Consider the following 21139-nt stretch of genomic DNA (forward strand, 5'->3'; position numbering starts at 1 on the left):
ATCAGGGATGCCCAGGCTGTGCGTGTGACCTAAAGCCCTCGTCCCAGAGGGTGGAGGGCAGGGATGGGCACCCTGGGCTGCCGGAGCAAAGTGCCACAGAATGTGTGGTCCCCCAGAGCAGGAGGTCAGAAGTCTGAAATTGGGGTGTCGGTAGGGTTGGATCCTTCTGGAGGTTCTGAGGGAGAATCTGTCCCATGCCTTTCTTCTGGGTTTTGGTGGCTGCTGGCACTCCTTGGCCGTCCTTGGCTTCTAGACACATCGCTCCATGTCTGTCTCTGTTGTCATGTGTCCTCCCTGTGTGTCTGTGTCCTCTCCTGTTCTCGTTGGGACACAGGTCATTGGCTATAGGACAACCCTAAATCCAGGATGAATTCTCAAGATCCTTAGGAATTACACCTGCAAATAAGGTCACATTCTGAGGTTCTAGGGGTTAAGGGATGGACATACCCTGTGTGTGTGTGTTAAAAACCAAGTAACAGGGGCTCCTGGGTGGCTCAGTGGGTTAAGCATCTGACTTCAGCTCAGGTCAGGGTTTCACAGTTTGTGAGTTTGAGCCCCATGTTGGGCTTTGTGCTGACAGCTCAGAGCCTGGAGCCTGCTTCGGATACGGTGTCTGTCTTCCTTCCTTCCTTCCCTCCTTCCTTCCCTCCTTCCTTCCTTCCTTCCTTCCTTCCTTCCTTCCTTCCTTCCTTTTTTGAGAGAGAGACAGACAAAGCACGAGCAGGGAAGGGGCAGAGAGAGGGGGAGACACAGAATCCGAAGCAGGCTCCAGGCTCTGAGCAGTCAGCACAGAGCCCAATGCGGGGCTCGAACCCATAAACTGCCAGAGCCTGACCTGAGCTGAAGTCGACACTTAACCGACTGAGCCACCCAGGTGCCCCTCTGTGTCTCCCTCTCTCTGTCCCTCCCCTGCTTGTTCTCTCTCTCTCTCTCAAAAATAAAAAAACATTTAAAAATAAAACCACATAACAAAATTTACCATCTTAACCATTTTTTAAAGTTATTATTTATTTATTTATTTTGAGAGAGAGAGAACGCACACATGAGCCAGGGAGGGGCGGAGAGGAAGAGAACCCCAGGCAGGGTCCTCGCTGTCAACACACACACGGCGCGACTTGGGGCTCAATCGTGAGATCATGACCTGAGCCACAAATCAAGGGTCGGACGCTTAACTGACTGAGCCACCCAGGCGCCCCTCACCCTAACCGTTTTTAAGTGTCGCGTGCAGTGGCCTTAAGTCCGTCCACACTGCTGTGCAGCCGTCCCCGCCCTCCGTCCCCAGAACACTTGTAGACGGGAAACTCTACCCCTGTTAGACAGCTCCCCACGCTCCCCTTTCTCAGGCCCTGGCACCCGCGCTTCTCCTTTCTGTCCCTATGACTCCGACTACTCTGGGTACCTCCTATGAGTGGAGTCCTACAGATTTGTCCTTTTGCGGCTGGCTTATCTCACTCAGCATAACGTCCTCGCGGTCCCTCCATGTTGCAGCCTGGGGCAGAATTGCCTTCCTTTTTAGGGCCCCGTCCTCTTCCACTGCGTGCACGCGTCACGTTTTTTTCCCCGTTCGTCTGCCGAGAGGCGTTTGGGCTGCTTCCACGCTCTCCTTCTTGTGGGAGGGCTGCTGTGAACGTGGGTGTGCAAACGCCTCCTCCAGAACCTGCTTTCAGTTCTTTGGGGATATTCCTAGAAGTGTAATTATTGATTCACATGGTAATTCCGTGTTTGAATGTCAAGGAGCCTCCGTAGGGTTTTCTGTAGCGGCTGTGCCCTTTTATATTCCTGCCAACAGGGCGCAAGGGTCCTAGTTGCTTCGCATCCTCACAAACGCTTGTTTTGGCTTTTTGATAGTAGCCTGTGGACATATCCTTTTGGAGCACAGGGTTCAGCCCATTGTACACTTGACCGGGCTCTCCCGGCCCACGTGGGGCCAGCAGCAGCCGCTGTGTCCCCCTGGGCTGCGGACCTTCTCAGAGCCTTGAATGTGCCAAGACACCCCAGTCTGTGATGTGCCTGCGCCGTAGCATTTTCCCAGAGCGTGACCCCGCGTGGGTCACCTGTCGGCTTTGTGGCGTTAGGGGCTGCAGTGGGGGAGGCTGGTGGGTGCACGGGTGCCTCTCAGCCGTGTTTGAGCTTTGCCACGTTTGGGGGCTGGGGGCGTCCCGCAGAGGCACCTGATCGGGGCCATGGGGATTGAAACCCCGAAGCCAAAACCACAGAAACTGAACTTTCCTCCAACATCTTGTCTGGGTCAGTCACTCAGATGTGAGAGTGAGGAAGTGCGCCAGGGCCAGAGCGGAAACATGAAGAAAAGCAGCGAAAGCAACCCAGCCGTGGGCTCGGGCAACAGCAGGTGGCCGTGACCCCAGTGCCGCAGGCGGAAGGCAGGATGGGGGTGCCAAGAAGCCAAGGGAAGTGAGGAGACGGGCATGGGGACACCATGTGGGGGGCCTCTCCCCTCTGCTCCTCTCCCTGTAGCCGCAGCGATCCAGACCTGTTTTGTCTGCCCTTCACTTGCCTTCCTCTAGCCCACCCACCTCGGGCTATATCGGAACCTGTCAAGCCCGTTCCCACCTCAGGGCCTTTGCTTGTGCTGTGCCTGCTCTCCAGTATTCTTTTTCCTCCAGCTTTTTGCATGGCTCGGGCTGTCACTTGCTTTAGGTCATGGCACAAATCATGTCCCCGATCCCTCTCCACTCCTGGTATTTTCTACCTCTTCCTGTTCCAGTTTTCTTCCTCACCCTTCTCATTACCTGACAGTTTTGTTGGTGTGCCAACGGATGGTCCGTGGGGGCTGGACCACGGTCTGCTTTACCCACTTCTGCATCCCTGGCACATAGTTCAAGGATGACACTCAGGCAGGCAAGGAGTGATGTTCGTTGACAGAAGAAACGAATCCGGATCCGGGGGCATTGGTGAGGGTTACAATCAGATGTCCCTGGTGGCTTAAACAAATGGAGGGTTAGCTCTTTTTCTGGAGGGAGGCCACCCAGGGCCGGTGGAGCAATGTCACGAACTCTTGGGGGGGGATCCCCGGTTCCTACATCATAGTTGTGCCATTGTCGGTATGTGGGTTTCACCTCATGGCCCAGGGTGGACTGCACCTGCTCCAGCCATCACATCCACATTCTGGCCACGTGCACTCAACACTCTCCTCATCTGAAAGCCTGCAAAACTCCCATTTGATCATATTTCAGCCTGGAGTGCCGACTCTGCTTCTTCCCTCCCTCCCTCCCTCCCTTCACTAAACTGAGGGCTGCTGTCTGCTAGGCACTGGAGAGACAGGTTAAGGGGTAGGGAGACCCAACTAACCCAACCCAGTCCAGTGCTATGTGCACTGATGGAGGACAGGCTGACAAGACAGGAACACAAGGGACATATCCCATCAGTCCATGGCATACCAACAGCTCCCCACCCTCTCCCCCTGCGCCAGCACTGACCCCAGGAATTGAGGCTGTCAGGCTGGGGGCTGCTGGGGGCTGGGCCAGGGCCGGATCCTCTCAGAACCCAGCACCACCCAGCAAGGGGTTGGCAGAGTGGGAGCGGGCACCAGGATTTAGACACCCCGTCCCTGCCCATCACCCGTCCCTGCCCCACACCCCAACAACAGCTACTGGTCCCACCGGGTGTCTGCCCTGCGTCCCTCCTCCAAAGCCAGCTGGGACTCTTGTCTTCCATACCCCCAAAGCACCCCCGGGGCTGCCCCAGCAGCCCCTGCAGAAACCAGCAGCTCTGGAGGCCTTGGTCCCAGGAGGACGCAGGTGCAGGGTGGGGCAGGGCAGGGGTGGGCATTCCCCACTGAGCCCAACAAACGCACACACTCACGCAGGGGCTATGTTCTGGCTTCTGAGCCCAGGCGGCTGGTCTCAGCGGCATCCAGGCCTCTTACGGGCTGCCCTGCTCCCGGGGTGCCCCTGAACCCAGAAACCTGGGGGTGGTGGGAGGGAAGGGAGTGTCTGCTTTGCTCTCGAGGGAGCCCCCAGTGACTGCAGCAGGATGGGTGGGCGGCCCTCGAGCCCCCTGGACAAGCGGCAGCAACAGCACCTGAGAGGTGAGCCGGCACGGGGTGAGGTGGGTCGGGGGCCAGGTGGGGTTCAGGGCCAAGTTTGTCCGACACGGTGGCTGACCGTAGCAGGATGCCCTACGTTCCAGATAAGCAACGAATATTCTTGTTTTGTATGAGTATGTCCCACATTTTGCCTGGGGTACATACTTATGCGAAAAAATGACTCCTCATTTCTCTGAAATTCAAATTTCATTGGCGTCCTGTAGTTTTACTCGGTAAATCTGATAGGCCTATTCAGGGCGTGGGTTCGGGGTGAGGGCGGGGGGCCAGGTGGGAGGTGTCCCAAGCCCAGCCAGACCTCCTGGGACGAGTTTTCTGCGGGGGACACGGTGGGGTCGAGAATCCTTCCGCCCTCCTGGACTCGTGATCTAGACCAGGAAGGAAAGCCAAGTTATCATTGCAAGAATGGCAGTTGATTGATGAGCACGGTGGAGAACCCCCACGCTCCCCACATCAGGGGAAGAAGGAGGGGTGGGCAACTGCCCACTGAGATGAGGGCCAAGCCGGGGCTGGAGGGATGTGACGGAGTTGGTGGGCAGATGTGGGAAGAGCATCCCAGATAGGGGGAACAGCATGTGCACGGGCATGTGGCAAGTCTTACCAACACCCAGACCATCCAAGTTCACACCACGGCCGCTTACTGTGTGACCTTGGGTGAATGACTTCATCTCCTAGGTCTCATTCTCTTATCTGCAAAACAGGGATAGCAACAATCCCTATCTCATGGGACCATTGTAAGGATTCAGTAAGTTACTCTATGCCGTGTTTTTCTTTTTCTTTTCCTGTAGGGGCTTAAACAAGATAAAGATTCATTTCTCTCTCCTATAGGGAGGTACAGTGGCAGGCAGGCTGATACAAGTTAGACACCCGAACTCCTTCGCTTCATCATTCTCCCATGCATGGCTTTTGTGCCTAAGGCCACCTCATGGTGCATAATGCCTGCTGATGCTCTGGCCGTTGGGTCCACATTCCAGGCAGCAGGATGGATTCATGTTTTACATACAGCCAAGTGCACACATCTTAGGGGAACCGCTTGACGGACTTTAACACTTGTGTGGTCGCTTCCTAGATCGAGTCACCCCGGAAAATTCCCTGGGGCTAGGGTGAGGCTCTTAAAAGATTTTGAAAACCTCCCCACGGAAGGGGCAAGAGGGAACTCGGGTGGGATGGCTCCGTTCACCGCCTCGATTGTGGCGATGGTTTCTTGGGCTGGAAAGGTGTCAAAGCTCATCAGATCGGATGCTCTATACGATTAAAATTTATTGTACGTCTGTTATAAATTAAGCCCGGGTCACCCAACTCCCCCACCCCCTGTTCCCACGTGGATGGAAACAGTCTGTGGAGGGTTAAGGGTGAATGGAATTTGGAGCACCTCTCGCTGGGCAGCTTTGGGGCAAGGGTAGGAGCTCACAAGCGGCTTCCCCGCCTGTTCGGCCCTCCCCAGGCAGGTCTGATTCAACCGCCTGAGTGTCCCCTTGTCCCTGCAGGCCAGGTGGACACCATGCTAAGGGACTTCCTGCCCTGCTACCGCGAGCAGCTGGCGGCCTCTGTCCTGCGACAGATCTCCCGTGAGCTGGGGCCCCAGGAGCCCGCCGGATGCCAGCTGATGCGCAGTAAAGTGGGTGCCACAAAGGGAGGGGGCGCCGGTTCGGTTGGGGGCCCTCCTGACGCCTTCGCCCCTGCTGGCGCCGAGACCCGGGAAGACTGTTAAAATGCATCCTTTGAACAAACGTGCGCTGGGCCCCTACTGCATGCCACGTCCTAGGCCGGACGCTGGGGACACAGTGGCGGTGGGGGTGGGTCCTGCCATGCGCCACCCCTCCCCGCCCCCACCCCGGCTCACAGCGTGACGGGGAGAGGAATGACAGACTACTGTGTCGTGTTGCAGCATCATTGCCGCTAGGTGCCATGAAGACAAGATGAGAGGCAGTGTTGGGGGCGGGGGTGGGGAGTCGGGGGGCAGGGAGGCCCCCTCTGAACGGAGATGTACAGGACGAGAAGTTGCTGGACGCGGAGCCCGGGATGAGAAGGGGATTCTAGGGGGAGGGCACAGCCAAATTCTGAAGTTGGGAAAGGCTCGTCTTGTCTACTGGGCATGAAACATGCCCCTTGGACCCTCAAGCCTTTGCACGTGCGGCACCCTCTGCCTGGTGCACCCTCCCTGTTCCTCCTCGTGCTTCGGCCACCGCTTCTTCCAAGAAGCCTTCCTTGATCAGCACAGCCCCTCCCTGGGCTGGGTGCCTCCTCTGGGATCCCCGTCCCGCTGTTTATCCAGGGAAGCCTTGGGTCACACGTCTGCCTCCCCCATCTGTCTGCCCTGGGAGGGCAGGGGCCAGGCTTTGTCCCCACCCCCCACCCCAAATCCCTTGCGTCCATGTGGTGCCCGCACACAGTAGGAGCTCAGGACGTTTCTTGATAGGACGTAAGAGCCTAGAGCTGCCTGGCCCCAGCTCCAGATGTTGCCAAGCCAACAAATGACTCCACATGCCCTGTACCACCCACCCTGTCCTCACCAGCCTGGGAAATGAGTCTCTGACTAGTGAGGAAACTGAAGCACCCGAGGTCGCCCTGCCAGCGAGGGGCAAGGCAGGATTTGAGGGGCGCCTGGGTGGCTCGGTCGATTAAACATCTGACTTCAGCTCAGGTCATGATCTCACGGTCTGTGAGTTCGAGCCCCGCATCGGGCTCTGCTGACAGCTCAGAGCCTGGAGCCTGCTTCCGATTCTGTGTCTCCCTCTCTCTCTGCCCCTCCCCTGCTCATGCTCATGCTCTGTCTCTCAAAAAATAAACATTAAAAAACAACAACAACAACAACAAGAGGCAAGGCAGGATTTGAACCTGGAGCCCATGCTGGTTATTGACACTTCCCCGATCAGGGCTCTGAGTTGTTCCTACCTCTCTCAGATGACTCCTTTTTCAGCTCTGCCTGCCCTGGGGTGGAGGCTCCCCGACACTGTGGACACAGAGCCCTCTCTCACCCGGGACTCTCCTTGTCCTGCCTAAGGCATCATGGGACCGCAGGTGTGGTCCCCACCTGCCCCTTTACCGCCTGTAGGTTCCAGCCACGGGGGCCAGGGCACAGTTGACGTTGGGGTTCGACAGTGTGGGGGCTTTCCCCTGGCTTCAGTTTGAACATCTTATAAAACACTTATCATATATCATTTCTATAATCATGTTTTAACAATATCACTAGGAAAAATCTCAGACCTCAGAAAAGGTTTGGAGAATCATTTAGCCAACACGTGACTTTCTATCAAAGAATGAAAACATCACAAATGCAGTTAGCGTATTCACAGGATATTTATCGAGCACCGTCTGGGTTACCGGGACTTGCTCTGGGACCCGGTGATGAAATAAAAGGCACACGGTTCAGGTGGCCAGGTAGTGAGAAGAGTAACAAAGGTAATAAAACAAAGGGATGCCCCATCCTGCCCAAGGGAGGGGTCTGTGGGCAGAGGACTGGCTGTTTCTCCCATGAAGGTAAACTCCACCGGCTCCACGACCCAGCAATCCCACTTGTATCAGTTAGCTAATGCTGCATAACAAAACATCCCACAACCAGTGGCTGGAAACAACACACACGTATCACAGTTGCCGTGGGTCAGGAATCCAGACACAGCCTCCTGAGTTTCCTTCTTTCAGGGTCTCTCACAGGCTGCAATCAAGATGTCGGCCAGGGCTGGGGCGCCTGGGTGGCTCAGTCGGTTAAGTGGCCGACTTCGGCTCAGATCATGATCCCGCGGTTCGTGAGTTCGAGCCCCACAGCGGGCTCTGTGCCGACAGCTCGGGGCGTGCGTGGAGCTTGCTTCGGATTCTGTGTCTCCGTCTCTCTCTGCCCCTCCCAGACTTGCACTCTGTTTCTCTCAAATATGAATAAACCTTAAAAAAAATTAAAAAAAAAAAGACGTTGGCCAGGGCTGGGGTGTCATCTGAGGCTCAGGGGGAGGTGGGGACAAGGTGTCTGCCCCCAGGACTGTGGGGAGGACTGAATCCACGTGTATTTGGAGCTCTCCCAAACAAGTGCATGCCGTGGGCAGGCTTAGAAAGGTTACAGGGCTACCTCAGCAGCACCCGGGCACCCTGGACTTGGTAGAGCCTGGGATGGGGGGTGTGGAGTGGGGTGCTCTCCAGGCGGTCTGGACGTGGGGACACCGGTCTGTGCCCCTGACACCCACTGGTCCCTCTTCCCGCAGAAGCTTCCCCGAGTCCGTGAGCACCAAGGGCCTCTGACCCAGCTGTGGGGCCACCCGCCTCGGTGGCAGCCGATCTTCTGTGTCCTGCGTGGGGATGGCCGCCTGGAGTGGTTCAGCCATAGGGAGGTAAGGAAGCGGCTCTCCTCCCTTCCCTCCTGGCCTCGCCGGGCCACGCTCCTCGGCATGGGTTTTGGGGTCCAGCTCCCAACATGGTCCTCTCTCCTGTCTTCAGTCACCTAGTATGAATTGAGGGTCCCTATGAGATGGGCCTGGGGTGGGCAACCACCCCCCCGCTGGGCTGGGTAGGAAAACCGAGGTCCAGGCCAGGAGTCGCGACTTCCTCATGGTCATCAGCAGAGCTGAGGTTGAAACCGAGAGGCCTTCGCACATCATGCCTGGCTGGGGAGCTCGGGCAGGTCATTTGTGCTCCTGGGACTCAGTTTCCACCTCTGTGAAATGGGTTGGTGCTGGTCCACGTCATATGGGGCCGTGAGGATTCAAGGAGATAACCTTCGTATAATATTTAGGACTGGCCTAGCACCCAGTGGGTACTGGGTGCTCGACTACAGGGGAGGGAGGGAGGGAGGAGGGGTGGGGGACTTCCCTAGCTAACCCCAAGCCTTCCCCTGATCCCACAGTTGGGACACGGAAGCCGTGGTTTAGACCTGTCCCAAGTTGGTTCTCTGGATGCCTTTCATAGGAATATGAGAATGGGGGCCATCCCCTCAGCTCCGTGGCCTTGACAGGGTATACTGTCCTGACTTCCCAGCGTGACTATCTCTGCCTGTTGGATGCTCTCTGCCCAGTCCCCTCAGGTAAGGTTCCCGAGATCTCAAGAGCACGTTTCTTAACGTCAGAACTGTTGACAGTTGGGGCCAAATCATTCTTTGCAAGGGGCGGGGCACCCCATACATTGCGGGATGTTAAACAGCATCCGTGGCCTCCACCCACTCGATGCCCGTAGGACACCCCCCACCCCCCGCGAGGTGTGACCATCAAAAATATCTCCAGACACTATCAAGTGTCCCCCGGGGGCAGCATTGCCCTTTGGGTGAGTACCCCAGCTCTAGCAAGAGAAATATCCACTCTTACTAGAGTGAGAAGGAGAGTTGGGACACTGGACCGGAATCAAAGTAGCGAGGGTAAAAACAATAAAACCCGATACTAGCAAGCATGTGGGGAGATAGTCACGGGTGGGCGGGACTATCACACAGATTTGCTGCAGGGGGTACTGTTCAGCCTAGCATTCCCCGGAGGGTTTCCCACCCTCCCTCCCTTCCCTCCTCCTTCTACTTCCTCTCTCTACCCCCCTCTCTCTTTCATGACCACAATACCGTGCACGAATAGGGAAAGGAACCGCATTATTGGACTGGCATATGTATGACGAGTGCTCAGCGCGGGGCTCGTGTGATCTCACTGAGCCTGCCCAGAAGCCGGCCCCATCGCTAACTACCCCATTGCACAGATGAGGCCACTGAGGCTGAGGACTGTCACACAGTAAGGGACAGAGCCAGAATCGCATTTCTGCTTCCCTGTGGCGCTATCCTGCCACCAAACGATGCAAAGAGGTAGCAATAAGGACAGTTTGCAGAAATGTTGGGGCTAGCGGAAAGAAGAAAATCTATCCGAATACCCGGCCCTCAGGGGTTGATGAAATCAATTATGGCCCAGCCCTGAGAAAGGAAAGCTGGGTAGCCGCTGAAGGTGCCCCAGACGTATGCAGGAACAAAAAGGCCAGTTATAGACCGGAAAAGTTCATCTCCTCACTCAGATGCACATCATGCGCTTTGTGCGGATTTTAAAATCTGGGGTAATGCCCCCCAACAAAGCGTTAAAGGCTGTTATTGCCTCCGGAGGCTGCCGTTGAAGGGCCGCGATGCCCAGGGATTTCCACCTTCTGGATTACAGCATCTTGCTGCGGTTCTGGAAATCAGAAGAAAAAAGTGAGGATTTAGGGCCCTCCCCCTGCAATAAATTAACCCCCTCCCCCCAAATTCACTCACCCTGGCTCCCCCACAGTTCTCCCAACGGGTCATCGATATCACTTTTAGGCCCATTTTATAGGCAGGGAAACCGAGGTCCAGGTAGGAAAAGCGTGCCCTACACACAGAGCTAGCAAGTGACTCGGCCGGGTTTGAATCTGGCCCTGGCTGACTCCCAGGGCAAGCAGGGCTCAGATGACGACGTGCCAACTCAGACAGACTGGTGGTGGCTGTCCAGGCCTCCGTGTTGAGGAGGATGCTGAGGCTCAGAAACGACGCTGGGATGGCTCGCTGATGTCTCCCCTGGGCGCACCTCCCCCTGGGACCGAGCCAGAATAAGGATAGTGTTGGCAACTGCCCGAGCGGGCGGCGGGGGGTGGGGGTGGGGGCGCTTTCATGGGTGTTTTCTTCCAGCGAATGAACGACTGATTGTAGAGTGAGTGAGTGAAGGATGACACAGCCTCCTCCGTCTGCTTCCAGGAGAGCATACCCAGGAAGAGCCCGAACCCCTCCTGGAAATGCCCGTGAACTTCCCCCTGTTCCTGCAGCACCCCTTCCGCCGGCACCTCTGTTTCTCCGCGGCCACGGGGGAAGCGCGGCGGGCTTGGAGGCTGGCCCTCCAGGGTGGCATCCGGCTCCGTGGGACAGGTGGGTCCCGGGAAAGGCCAGGCAGCTGCGTGTCCTGGGGTCCGAGGCGAGATAGCTCTGCCCCTGCTGGCTGTGGGGTCCTCTCCCAAGTTTCCAGTTTGTTTACGAAATGGCTTGAGGGGGGAGACAGACGTGACAACAGGCTGTGATGGGGACAGGGCCCTGTGGGAGCTTAGCCTGGGAGATCAGGGAGGGCTGCTCAGAGGAGGGTGTGTCGAAGCTGGGGCCAGCCAGGGGAAGAAGGGGAACAGGACCAACATGCATGTTGAGCAGGCTGTTGAGCGCCCAGATGTGCCTATCAGGAGGGGCCGTGCAGCCTGGCCTGTGACTGCCCACAGGGGATGCTTTTTCCTAAATCGGAGTATCAAGGTGCCTTATGGGCCGGTGATGGTCCTGGGGCACCATGTTCCCTGCAGAGGGCCCTGCTTGTGCAAGCGTCTGGAGACGGGTGAGATTTAGGTGTCTGGGGACCTGGTGAGGAGGTGGAGGGCTTCCTGCCCGGGTGAGAGGGAGCCAGGCAGAGGTGAGAGCAGGGGAGAAGTGGGCTGGCACTCAGGAACTGCCCCCTCAGTCTTGCAGCGCAGTCAGGCCCCCGCAGCCCGTGCCTTCCTGGACGCCTTAAGACTCTATCGGCAGCGCCGAGGCCACTTCGGCGAGGACGACGTGACCCTGGGCTCGGATGCCGAGGTCAGTGCGGTGCAAGGCCGCCCCTGGGACCCCTCTAGGCCCGCCGCGGGCGCCTACGGCCCCCTCTCCCGCAGGTGCTGACCGGGGTGCTGATGCGGGAGCTGCTGCCGGCGCTGCGAGCCCAGACCCTGCCCGGCCTGAGGGGGGCCAGCCGCAACCGTGCCTGGGCCTGGACCGAGGTACACGCGGGTGGCCGCACAGGGGGATAGGGGCCGGACCCTGGGGCCCGCCTTCCCCCTCCCGGCGACTGTCCCCTAAACTCTCTGCGCGTCTCTCTGGCTCTCCGTCTCTGTCTCTCTCTTCCCCCATCCCGCCCCATCTCGGCTCGCTGTCGCGCCTCTGGCCCGGGTGGGGTCCCCTTGGCCGGTCCGGGCAGCTCCTAGACGCAGTCCACGCTGCCGTCCTGGCCGGGGCCTCCGCCGGGCTCCGCGCCTTCCAGCCGGAAAAGGACGAACTGCTGGCGGCCCTGGAGAAGACCATCCGCCCGGACGTGGACCAGATTCTGCAGCTGCGGGCGCGCGTGGCGCGGAGGCTGCGGGGTGAGACCTGGGGGCGGGGCCTGGGCCGGGAGGGGCGGGGCCAGGGGCCTGACTGGTAGGCGGGGAACTGGGTGGGCGTAAGGGGTGGGGCCGAGAATCCGGACCGAAGACCCAGCGGGACAGGGCAGGACAAAGAAAGGGCGGGGCATGAGGGGCGGGGTATAAGTTGGAGTATGGGCGTGGCCTTGGGCCAAGGCTGGAGGATGCCAGACAAGGGCGGGGTCAAGAGCGAGGTCGCGGCCGTGGAAAGGCGGCGGGCTAGGGATGGGGCTAATGACATCCAGTCGGGAGAGGGGTGGAGGCACAGGTAGTGGCAGACCTGACCCGGGTTGTCCCGGTCAGACGACGGAGGCTCCCACTCTGCTCAGTGACAAAGACAACCGGGTTGGAATCCAGACTCTGGCCTCTCGGGCGTACGGCTTTGAGCTCATTGCTGCCGCACGCAAAGCCTCAGTTTTCTCACCTGTAAAATGGTCGAACAGGGTGCTCAGAGTCTGAGCCCCTGTCCTCCTCGTGCTGAGCCCCGGGCCGCCTGCGCCCCCTTTGCGGAGCACCTTGCGGAGGAGACCCGGGCTAGTGTCTTCCCATTCCAGGGGAGGTCGAGGGCCCCCTGGAGACCTGCCTGCGCGGGAGGGTGGACACACAGCTGTCCCGGGTCACGCAAAAGCTGCTGAGCACCGTGGAAGCCGTGCTCTCAACAGTGCAGACCCTCCTAGCCCAGGGCATGGACCGCCTGTCTCGCCACCTGCGTGGGAGCCCCTCTAGCACCCGCTTGCGCAAGGAGGTGAGCTCCCGGGGTGGGGTTCATTCGACGGACGTGCGGCGTGTTAACCTCACAGAAGAGTTGCGTGAACCCTCTCACTTTCTGTTTGAAAGCCTCCTTTGAAAACCGTTTCCGAACTCTGCCCCAGGGTGCTTTTTTCTTATTGTAGACCACCATGCTCTGGTCGTTGAGGGGTACAGTTTAAAACACGGTCGGGGGAGGAGCAAAATGACAAGAGAAGCATTTTAGCAACATGGGTCTGGAATCACCTACCCTCAAATACCTCCTCTTCCCGTTCCTCTGTTTGCCAGAGCCCATCCCCCTTCCCCTAAGCCAGTGACTTCTGCTGCATGCAGGTCGCCACTGTTCTTCTGATATTAAATGAACACCTACTAAGTGCCAGGAGAACTTCAACTCATTAAGCCTCCGTTTCAGAATCACTTCCTCTAGGAACTTTCCCTGCTCCCTCTCTGCATCCACAGCCACCTGTGCTTCCTTCCTCTTATATACCTCTGTAGTTGATTGTCGATAGTTTATCTTCCCCAGCTTTTCTGTGAGCTCCTTGAGGGCAGAGACCATATCGGGTTACTCCATTTCTGTGGCCCCAGAGCCAAGGACAGAGAGGGGATCAGGTGATGGGTGCGGGTGTGACAAGGGCTGGTGTGCCTGTTGCCCCTCAGTCGTGCCAGCACGGCGTGTTATCCATTTCTTTCAGGTTTTACCATTTTATGTCCTACACCATACCTGTTGTCTTTATTATGCATTTTGGGGGTAATGGCTGAGGTGGGATGTGTTTCCGTTTGCATTTCTCTTGCTACGAATTGGCTGTGAGGTCCTTGGCCCGGCTTTTCCATCGACTGATGGTGTTTTTCTCACCTGACTGCCATCGGGGCACAGGTTTACTCATTTGGGGAGATGCCATGGGACTCAGAGCTGATGCACGCCTGCTACCGTGAGGCTGAGCGAAGCCAGAAGCGCCTGGGGCAGCTGGTGGCGCCATTTGGCTTCTTTGGCACACGAAGCCTGGTATTTGGGGCCCAGGATCTCGCACAGCAGGTGAGGGCGAGTGGGGGGTATCGTGCGGACATCAGCCCATAAGCAGGCTGTGACCACACGTGGTGGACAGGGCCGTTGTGCTTTGGGAGCTCTGAAGAGACCCTTGATTCATCTCCAGGGTTAGGAGGACCCCCCAGGAGGAGAGGACTTTCAAACTGAAGCAGCGGTGGGAGGAATGGGGGGTGGAATACGTCCTGGGTAGAGGGAACAGCACTGGGAGGTGAGGGAGTTCGTCTGCATTTGGAAGCCATTTAGAGACACTGGGCTGTAGGCTTCAAGTGAGGGCAGTAAGGCGGGAGATTTGCCAGCAAGGTGGAGGGGCAGGTGGGTCAGGGACTTGAGTATGGGGTGAAGGGGCCAGGCTCTGTCCTGAGGGCCATGGGGAGCCACAGCAGGTGTGTGAGCAGGGGAGGGGCGTGACCAGATTCCAAATTTAGGAAGCCCTACCTGCTGTGGGGAAGAGAGGCTGTTGGGGGCAGGAATAGAGGACGCAGGAAGGAGGCCTGAAGCAGAATGGGCACTGTTGGTGGAGAGAAGTGGCGTGTGTTTGAAGGCCAAGGGAAGGGGACCTGCTAAATTGACATGGTGAGTGAAGGAGACGGGGATGGAGAAGACCGAGTGCTGCCTGGTACAGTTTTTCAAGTTGTACGCTGCACAAGAGCGCTCAGGCAACGAGGCTGAACTCTGACCGGCTCTCCGCTCCCCAGGCCGAGCACCCAGGCACCATCCTCCAGAGCGGAGGGCACTTTCTGCTAGATTACACACAGATCCCCACTGATTGGATGATGCCCCAGTCCCGAGAGGAAGGGGATGCTGTTTCCTGAAACAAGAAGGAGGCTGGGGAAAAGTGACTGGTCGGGTCAGTCTGCGTGCTGAGAAGGGTCAGCCAGGCAGGCACAGGGCTCCGTCGGCCGGAGCGTGATTCTCGGGGCTCTAGCAGGTTACTCTTCCCGCAGCTTATGGCTGACGCCGTGGCCACCTTCCTACAGCTGGCGGACCAGTGTCTGACCGCAGCCCTGGACTGCACCCAGGCTGCCCAGCAGTTGGAGAAAGTCAGGGGGCGTGTGCTGAAGGTGAGGTCCACCGGGAGGGCATGGCAGATGGCAGTGGGCCCGGGCGCTCAGAGGGCCACTGGACTGGCCGCTGCTGCTTGTCCCCCGCCCCCGCAGAAGTTCCAGTCGGACAGCAGCTCAGCACGGAGGAGGTTCATCCGTGGATGGTTGCTCTGTATCTTCTTGCCCTTTGTGTTGAGCCAGCTGAAGAGTAGCTGCAAAGCGGTGAGAAATGGGGCACATACACGCAGGGCCCAGAGGACAGCCATGTGCCTGTGTCTTTCTATAAAAGTGGGCAGAATGCTCTCTCTCTCAGAGACTATTGTTCCCTGAGCCCTGTGGTTGGGTTGGATGGGGGGGCCATGCATTGTATCTCAGAGAAGGGAGGAGGCAGAGAGGGAATGTGTGTGTGTGTGGGGGGGGGGAGGGGTTGCCAGGTGGCCAGGGAGGCTCTTCCGGAAAATGACACCTGAGAAGCAGTGAACTGATGGCATGAGCCATGGCCTGGGGAAGACACAGCATGTGCAAAGACCCTGAGGTAGGACTATGCCTGGTGCGTTGGAGGCAAGCGTGGCTGGTGCTCAGTGAGTGAGGGGGTTGGAAGGCAATGAGAGAGAAGGTCACAGGGGCCCGGTCACACGGGGACACCAGGCAGGGGTCTGCTTCAGGCGCTCACAGGATCCTCTAGAAGAAGAAGCTGGGGAGGGGGGTTGGCCGACAGAGATCCCCGCACAATTCCCATCGAGATGTGCCGTGCTGTGGTTCATCAATGCCCGCAACAACCTGAGGGCATATGGATCCAGGAGTTCATTTTAAAGATGAGGAAACTTAGTCCCAAGGTCCCCCAGCTGATCAGGGTCAAGATCGCAGCCCTCTCCTCCAGCCCAACCCCTCACCCACCTCTGTTCTAGGAGCTGCCTGAGTTCGAAGGGGAGGTCCTCGCCGTGGGTAGCCCGGCCCTGACCATCGAGGGTATCTATGAAGACATTGTCCGGGGGGTCCTGCTGCAGAGGATTGATGGAGGTGAGCCCCATTCCTCTATGGCTCAAGGAAGCCTGGTGCCCCCTGGCTGTATATACCAAGCTCCACCGGGTTCCCCATCACCTCTTACTTCCTGTGAACACTAACCTTTGACTGAATGTTAGGACTGGGACAGATGGGGACTAGGGTGAGCGAGATGGGGACTAGGGCAGCGATGGAGGTTCCCTAAAGGAGGGGGCATTGGGGCAAGGCTGTAAGGGGTGTGTAGGAGTTCTCAGGCTGAAGGGAAGGAGGCAAAATTCAGAAACTGGGGATACAAGACACATTGACCTTTATTCATTCAGCAACCACTCCCTGTTTTCTTTTTTTGTCTGTTTGTTTTTTTTGTTTTGTTTTGTTTTTTGTTTTTTTCTGGGCTGGCATTGAAGCCCCGAGAGTCCTTGGATCTTCTGGGCTGGGAAGTGGTTCCAGAACCATCTCTTCTCCTTCTTGCTTCTTCAGTTTGCTCGTGACCCACTGCCTGTGGCTGAAGAGATGTGTGCTCGGATGAGCCACGTGACTTTCAGGGGATGTCATGGCATCCGTGTGGCTGATACAGAGGATATGAAGGGGAACGGAAGGAGAGGAGGCAGGAGGCTGCTGGGGCAGGTGTGCAGGGCCTTGAATAACAGGCAGAGGAGGTTAGGCTTTATTGGGCAGGCAATGGGGAGCCATGGAGGGTGTGTGAGCAGAGGGCAACACCGGCCACACCGGAAGCCAGGGGAGGAGGTTGAGGGCACAGTCCTAGAGGCAAAGGATGGACTGAAGGTGCAGCAAACAAGGGGATAGAGCCCAGGCGTGAAGCTGAGGTGGGAGCCTGAGGTTGTTGGGCGTCACTGAGGGCACAAGAGGGGCCACGACACTGGGAATGGTGTTTACAGGGAAGAGTGGAGTCCTGGAGCGCCTGTATCTGAAGGAGCAAACAGAAAGTAGGGACACAGAAGGGGCAGTTGGGGGGGGGGGGGGGGGGGGGACCCGAAGACAGTAGGGTTCTAGGAGCCAGGAAGTAAGGGTGACAAAAAGAACTAAGTTCCCTTAGAAAAGGGGCATTTTAAAGGGAAGAAGGCTATTCTCTAGTTGGGAAAAAAAAAAAAAAATCCAGAAACAGGTAACCTCAGAGAGTCTCTATTCCTAGAGGGGTCCTTGGTGGTGTTTCATCCTTAATTGACTTGTAATGTCTGCTTGGAGTGTGGTGTTGGCAGGTAGGGTTGGCAGGGGGCTCAGTGAAGATGTGGCGATCGACTAGCAATGTCTGCCATGGCCACAGATATGAAGAGAGGGTTATTTGAGCCACTTGTTTTGGGTTCCTGGTTGAGACATTTCCTGCCATCCTTTGCCCTCTTGTGGCCTGTCTGAGAGAACGCATGGAATCCCCAGATGGGTCCAAAGGCTTATCTCTTGCTTTAGAACTGAAAAAGGCCCTTGGTGTCAGTGACATGTCCTGCACTCTGGATGGCTGCTCGGAGGCCCCGTGGGACCCGACAGGAGCAGGTGAGGATCTCACAAGCTCTTGGGCCATCCACTGAATTGTTGGGGGGATGGTTCTTAAGTGTGGATTCCTGGATGGAACGGCGTATACCTTATCTCCTGACCCAGCCAGGTTGGCCAAGCTCACAGTAAACAAGGGCAGTGGGGAGCCACAGTGTTTGTCTGAGCCAGAGGTACCCTCTGACATGCACATGAATTTGTGTCCTATCGCATATTGCCAGGCCTCTGTGGAGCCTCTCCCAGCAGCTCTCGGTTCCCAACACTGCAAGGGGAGCTCATGGTGATGGGAGCCTTGGGCTCACCACAAGCCAGGGCTGCTCTGGGAGAGGGGTACAGGGAGCCATGCTCAGCACCGGGGGAGCCTGACCTCCTACTGCAGGATCCTACAGCGAGCGCTTTGTTGGAGCAGTAAATGCATGTAGGACTGAGGCTGACACTGCTGGGAGGTGCCGGGGCCCTCAGCTCCAGCTGTGAGATGGAAATGTGTCATGGAGACTTCCCTGAAATGGGGCAGAAAACAACCGATCCAACCAGAAGCAGGCCAGGAGGCAGGACGGCTATAATCTGGATGTTCAGCACCCGGGGTAGGGGCAGGGATTCTGGAAGAGCTAACAGCTCAACCCCCTTGAGTATGACTGTTACGAGAGCCTTATGAGCCCACCCAACTAAGCAGTTCCCACATTTTTCATCCACAGAAACTCTGAGATCATGTGTGTTGTTTTTGGCTGCTCACTTTTGGGGGGGGGTCATTTGTTACACAGCAGCAGCTAACAGATACACCACTGATCTGGGCTAGCATCCCATAGTTGGTCAGCGCAGATAAACTGAAGAATATTCACACTTGCTGGCGTAAATGGAGATTCAACAGTCTTAGAAAGACTCCTGGGTGTCAAAATATTTGGGGATGTGCAATTGAGGTTGAGGTCTTGTTGAACGGGCCCCTTAATGTTTTTAACCAGAATCTAACCAGTGATGGTTATTTTGCTTCTAGTCTTTTGAGCTGTTATTGCTTCAGGAAATGACCTTGAACAGACTTTCCAAGCAAGTGCAGGGTAAATCCCCCAATACGAAATCTCACGGTTTAGAGCATTTGTGTTTGTTACTTCAACAGCAGTGTCCAGACCATTCTCCACCAAGGTGGTCCCACCTGGTGCCCCTCACCTGTATGCAGGTGGCCCATTTCCCCATCGGCTGCACAGGCTATCCACTGACTCGGGGTTTCTCAGATCTTCTGAGCGAATAATGGTGTCTGGTCGTCATCTTAATGAGCATGTCTAATTGGAGAGGAGATTGAGCATCTTTTCATGTGTTTAGGAGCTGTTTTTAGCTTCTTTTTGGTGAAACTTTGCTCCTCTCCTTGGCCCATTTATCTTCTGGGTGCTTATAATTTCTGCTCAGTTTCTTTTGCTAGGCTGACATTTACTGAGCATTTATTACGTGTCAGGCATTTGATGTATTTTGTCTTCCTTATGACGCTTTCTATTTTACAGACGAGGAAACTGAGGCTCAGAGAGGGACTTGTCCCAGGCAACCAGGCTCTGGTGCCGAGGTCCAGCCGCTCTGCTCACGGCCTCCTCCAGGAACATCCACAGCTGCGTCTCGACCGCATCTCTCTTCGTTCCCATCAGACAAATAAGTCAAAGCATCCATACCATTTCAAGGCTTTTATTTTTCTTTTATTATTAAACAATTTTTTTTAATGTTTATTCATTTTTGAGAGACAGAGACAGAGTGTGAGCAGGGGAGGGGCAGAGAGAGAGGGAGACATAGAATCTGAGGCAGGTTCCAGGCTCCAAGCTGTCAGCCCAGAGCGCAACACGGGGCTCGAACTCATGAACTGTGAGATCACGACCTGAGCAGAAGTCTGACGCTTAACCGACTGAGCCACCCAGGCGCCCCTCTGAGGCTTTTATAACCCTCATATCTCTACCTCATTCCTCTCCAGAAACGCTGGGTTTCTTTACCGTCCCACCAACAGCATTTGTGCACGTTCTCTGTATCCTTTCCAAACACTAGGAATGTCCATAAGAGAAAAAAAAAGTCAGTTGGAGGGACGCACACATTTCATGGTTTCATTTTGAATTTCTTTAATGATTGAATTGAACCTAAAAATAGGCTTATTGCCATTTTTCCGTTTGTGCTTTTTTTTTTTTTTAAAGTGTATTGCCAGTTCATGGCTTTGCCTACTTTCCTCTTCAGTAGATTTTCTCTTTTTCTTATTGATCCCTAAAAACTCTTTGTATATTGAAGATATTAATGCTTTGCTATACGGTACAGGTTATTATTTATTTATTTATTTATCTATCTATCTATCTATCTATCTATCTATTTAATTCGCAGCATGCTATAGACCTTTCGGATTTATTTGCTCCGAATCTTAACTTGGTATCTAGTTTCTCAGCTGAGAGCGAAGCAGTGATTGACTTCCCTCTGCCTGCCAGAGAAGCCACCTGTGTCCTGGCAGTTGACAGCTTCATTGTATCACAAGCCTTACAGCTGCTTCCGGAGCAGGTTCCGGAGGGATTTCCCCAGGGTCCTTCTGGGTTCAGCTTTCAGAGGGGGAGATGCAGACTCCCCGTGGAGATGGTTCCGCCTCTTTCCGCCCTGGCGTTTTCAGCCTCCCCAAAGAGAGTTTCTTCACTTTTCCTGACTTCACCCTCCAGCTCCAACTTCTGAGATAACATTTGGGCTTCGCAGCCTTGTACAGCTGTTGTTGTAGTTTTTAAACCCAGGATGTGATGTTAATCCTGCAAAACTGGAGAAACAAGAATGTGCCATCCAGTCCTCCTGGAGAAAATCGCTATTTCTCTTTGGTCCGAAAACCTTCTAGTCTTTTCTCAGTTTAGCAGGGTATGGGATACATCTTGTCACTCTGTTTTTCTAACTTAATATGAATGCTCTGGCCAGGTTCATAGAGTGCAGAATTGTTTTTGCCATTTTATCACAGAAAGTCGCTAACATACCCCTAAAGCAGAGCCCCAAGTGTGCCCCTACTCGGATTCAGCAGTGACCAGTGTGGCCAGACCCCCTTCGTCCACTGCCTTCCTCACTCCCTTGGTCAATCATGTAACCAGTAAATTTTAGGTTGCACTTCCAAAACATTCAGCTAAAAACTGAACTTGCACAAATGATTATTGTAGAAAAAACTGGAGAACAGAAGAAAGGAGAGAAATGAATTTGGAAGAAGGGGATGGACAAGGAGAAGGGCATCGGGAGGAGGAAGGACAAATATCACGTGACTCGGTTAGCCGTGCCGGGAGACGTGAGGCTTTTTGGGTCAAGCCCACCGCCCTGTCTTACTTAAATTCAAGCCCCACTGTCCCCTGAGCACAAGGACACACTACAGTGCCCTGAATTTCACTTAACAATATTGAATCTCCTCCTTCCGACCACCATACTAATAAATGTACACCTCAGCATCCTTCTTAAAACTTAGTTTTTAAGAATGGCCCAGAAACAAGCAATCGTAAAGTACATTAATAAGGGTCCTGGGAAACAATTCCCTGATAGCATTTCTCTGGAAACTCCCACCCTGCCCCCAGATCGCGTGCTCAGCATTTTCAAGTATCTGGCTCCAGCAGCCGCCAGCCTTGAGGCGTCGGGAAGACCCTATAGCACAGATGGACAAACTGAGGCTCACACTGGGAG

General features: G+C 55.8%; 1 protein-coding gene across 1 annotated transcript; it reads left to right on the plus strand.

The window, feature by feature from the left end:
* Positions 1-51: 51 nt before the first annotated feature.
* On the plus strand, positions 52-19604 carry NIBAN3 (niban apoptosis regulator 3). Its single transcript, XM_049640218.1, has 15 exons — positions 52-4048; positions 5551-5681; positions 8257-8382; positions 8957-9071; positions 10719-10886; positions 11458-11573; positions 11648-11752; positions 11950-12112; positions 12706-12896; positions 13773-13931; positions 14888-15004; positions 15101-15208; positions 15895-16006; positions 17411-17494; positions 18982-19604. Exons 1-15 carry the CDS (start codon positions 3994-3996, stop codon positions 19125-19127), a joined length of 1896 nt encoding a protein of 631 aa, XP_049496175.1. The 5' UTR covers positions 52-3993; the 3' UTR covers positions 19128-19604.
* The last annotated feature ends 1535 nt before the right edge of the window (positions 19605-21139 follow it).

Source organism: Panthera uncia, chromosome A2 (genome assembly GCF_023721935.1).
Source record: "Panthera uncia isolate 11264 chromosome A2, Puncia_PCG_1.0, whole genome shotgun sequence".
Taxonomy (NCBI): domain Eukaryota; kingdom Metazoa; phylum Chordata; class Mammalia; order Carnivora; family Felidae; genus Panthera; species Panthera uncia.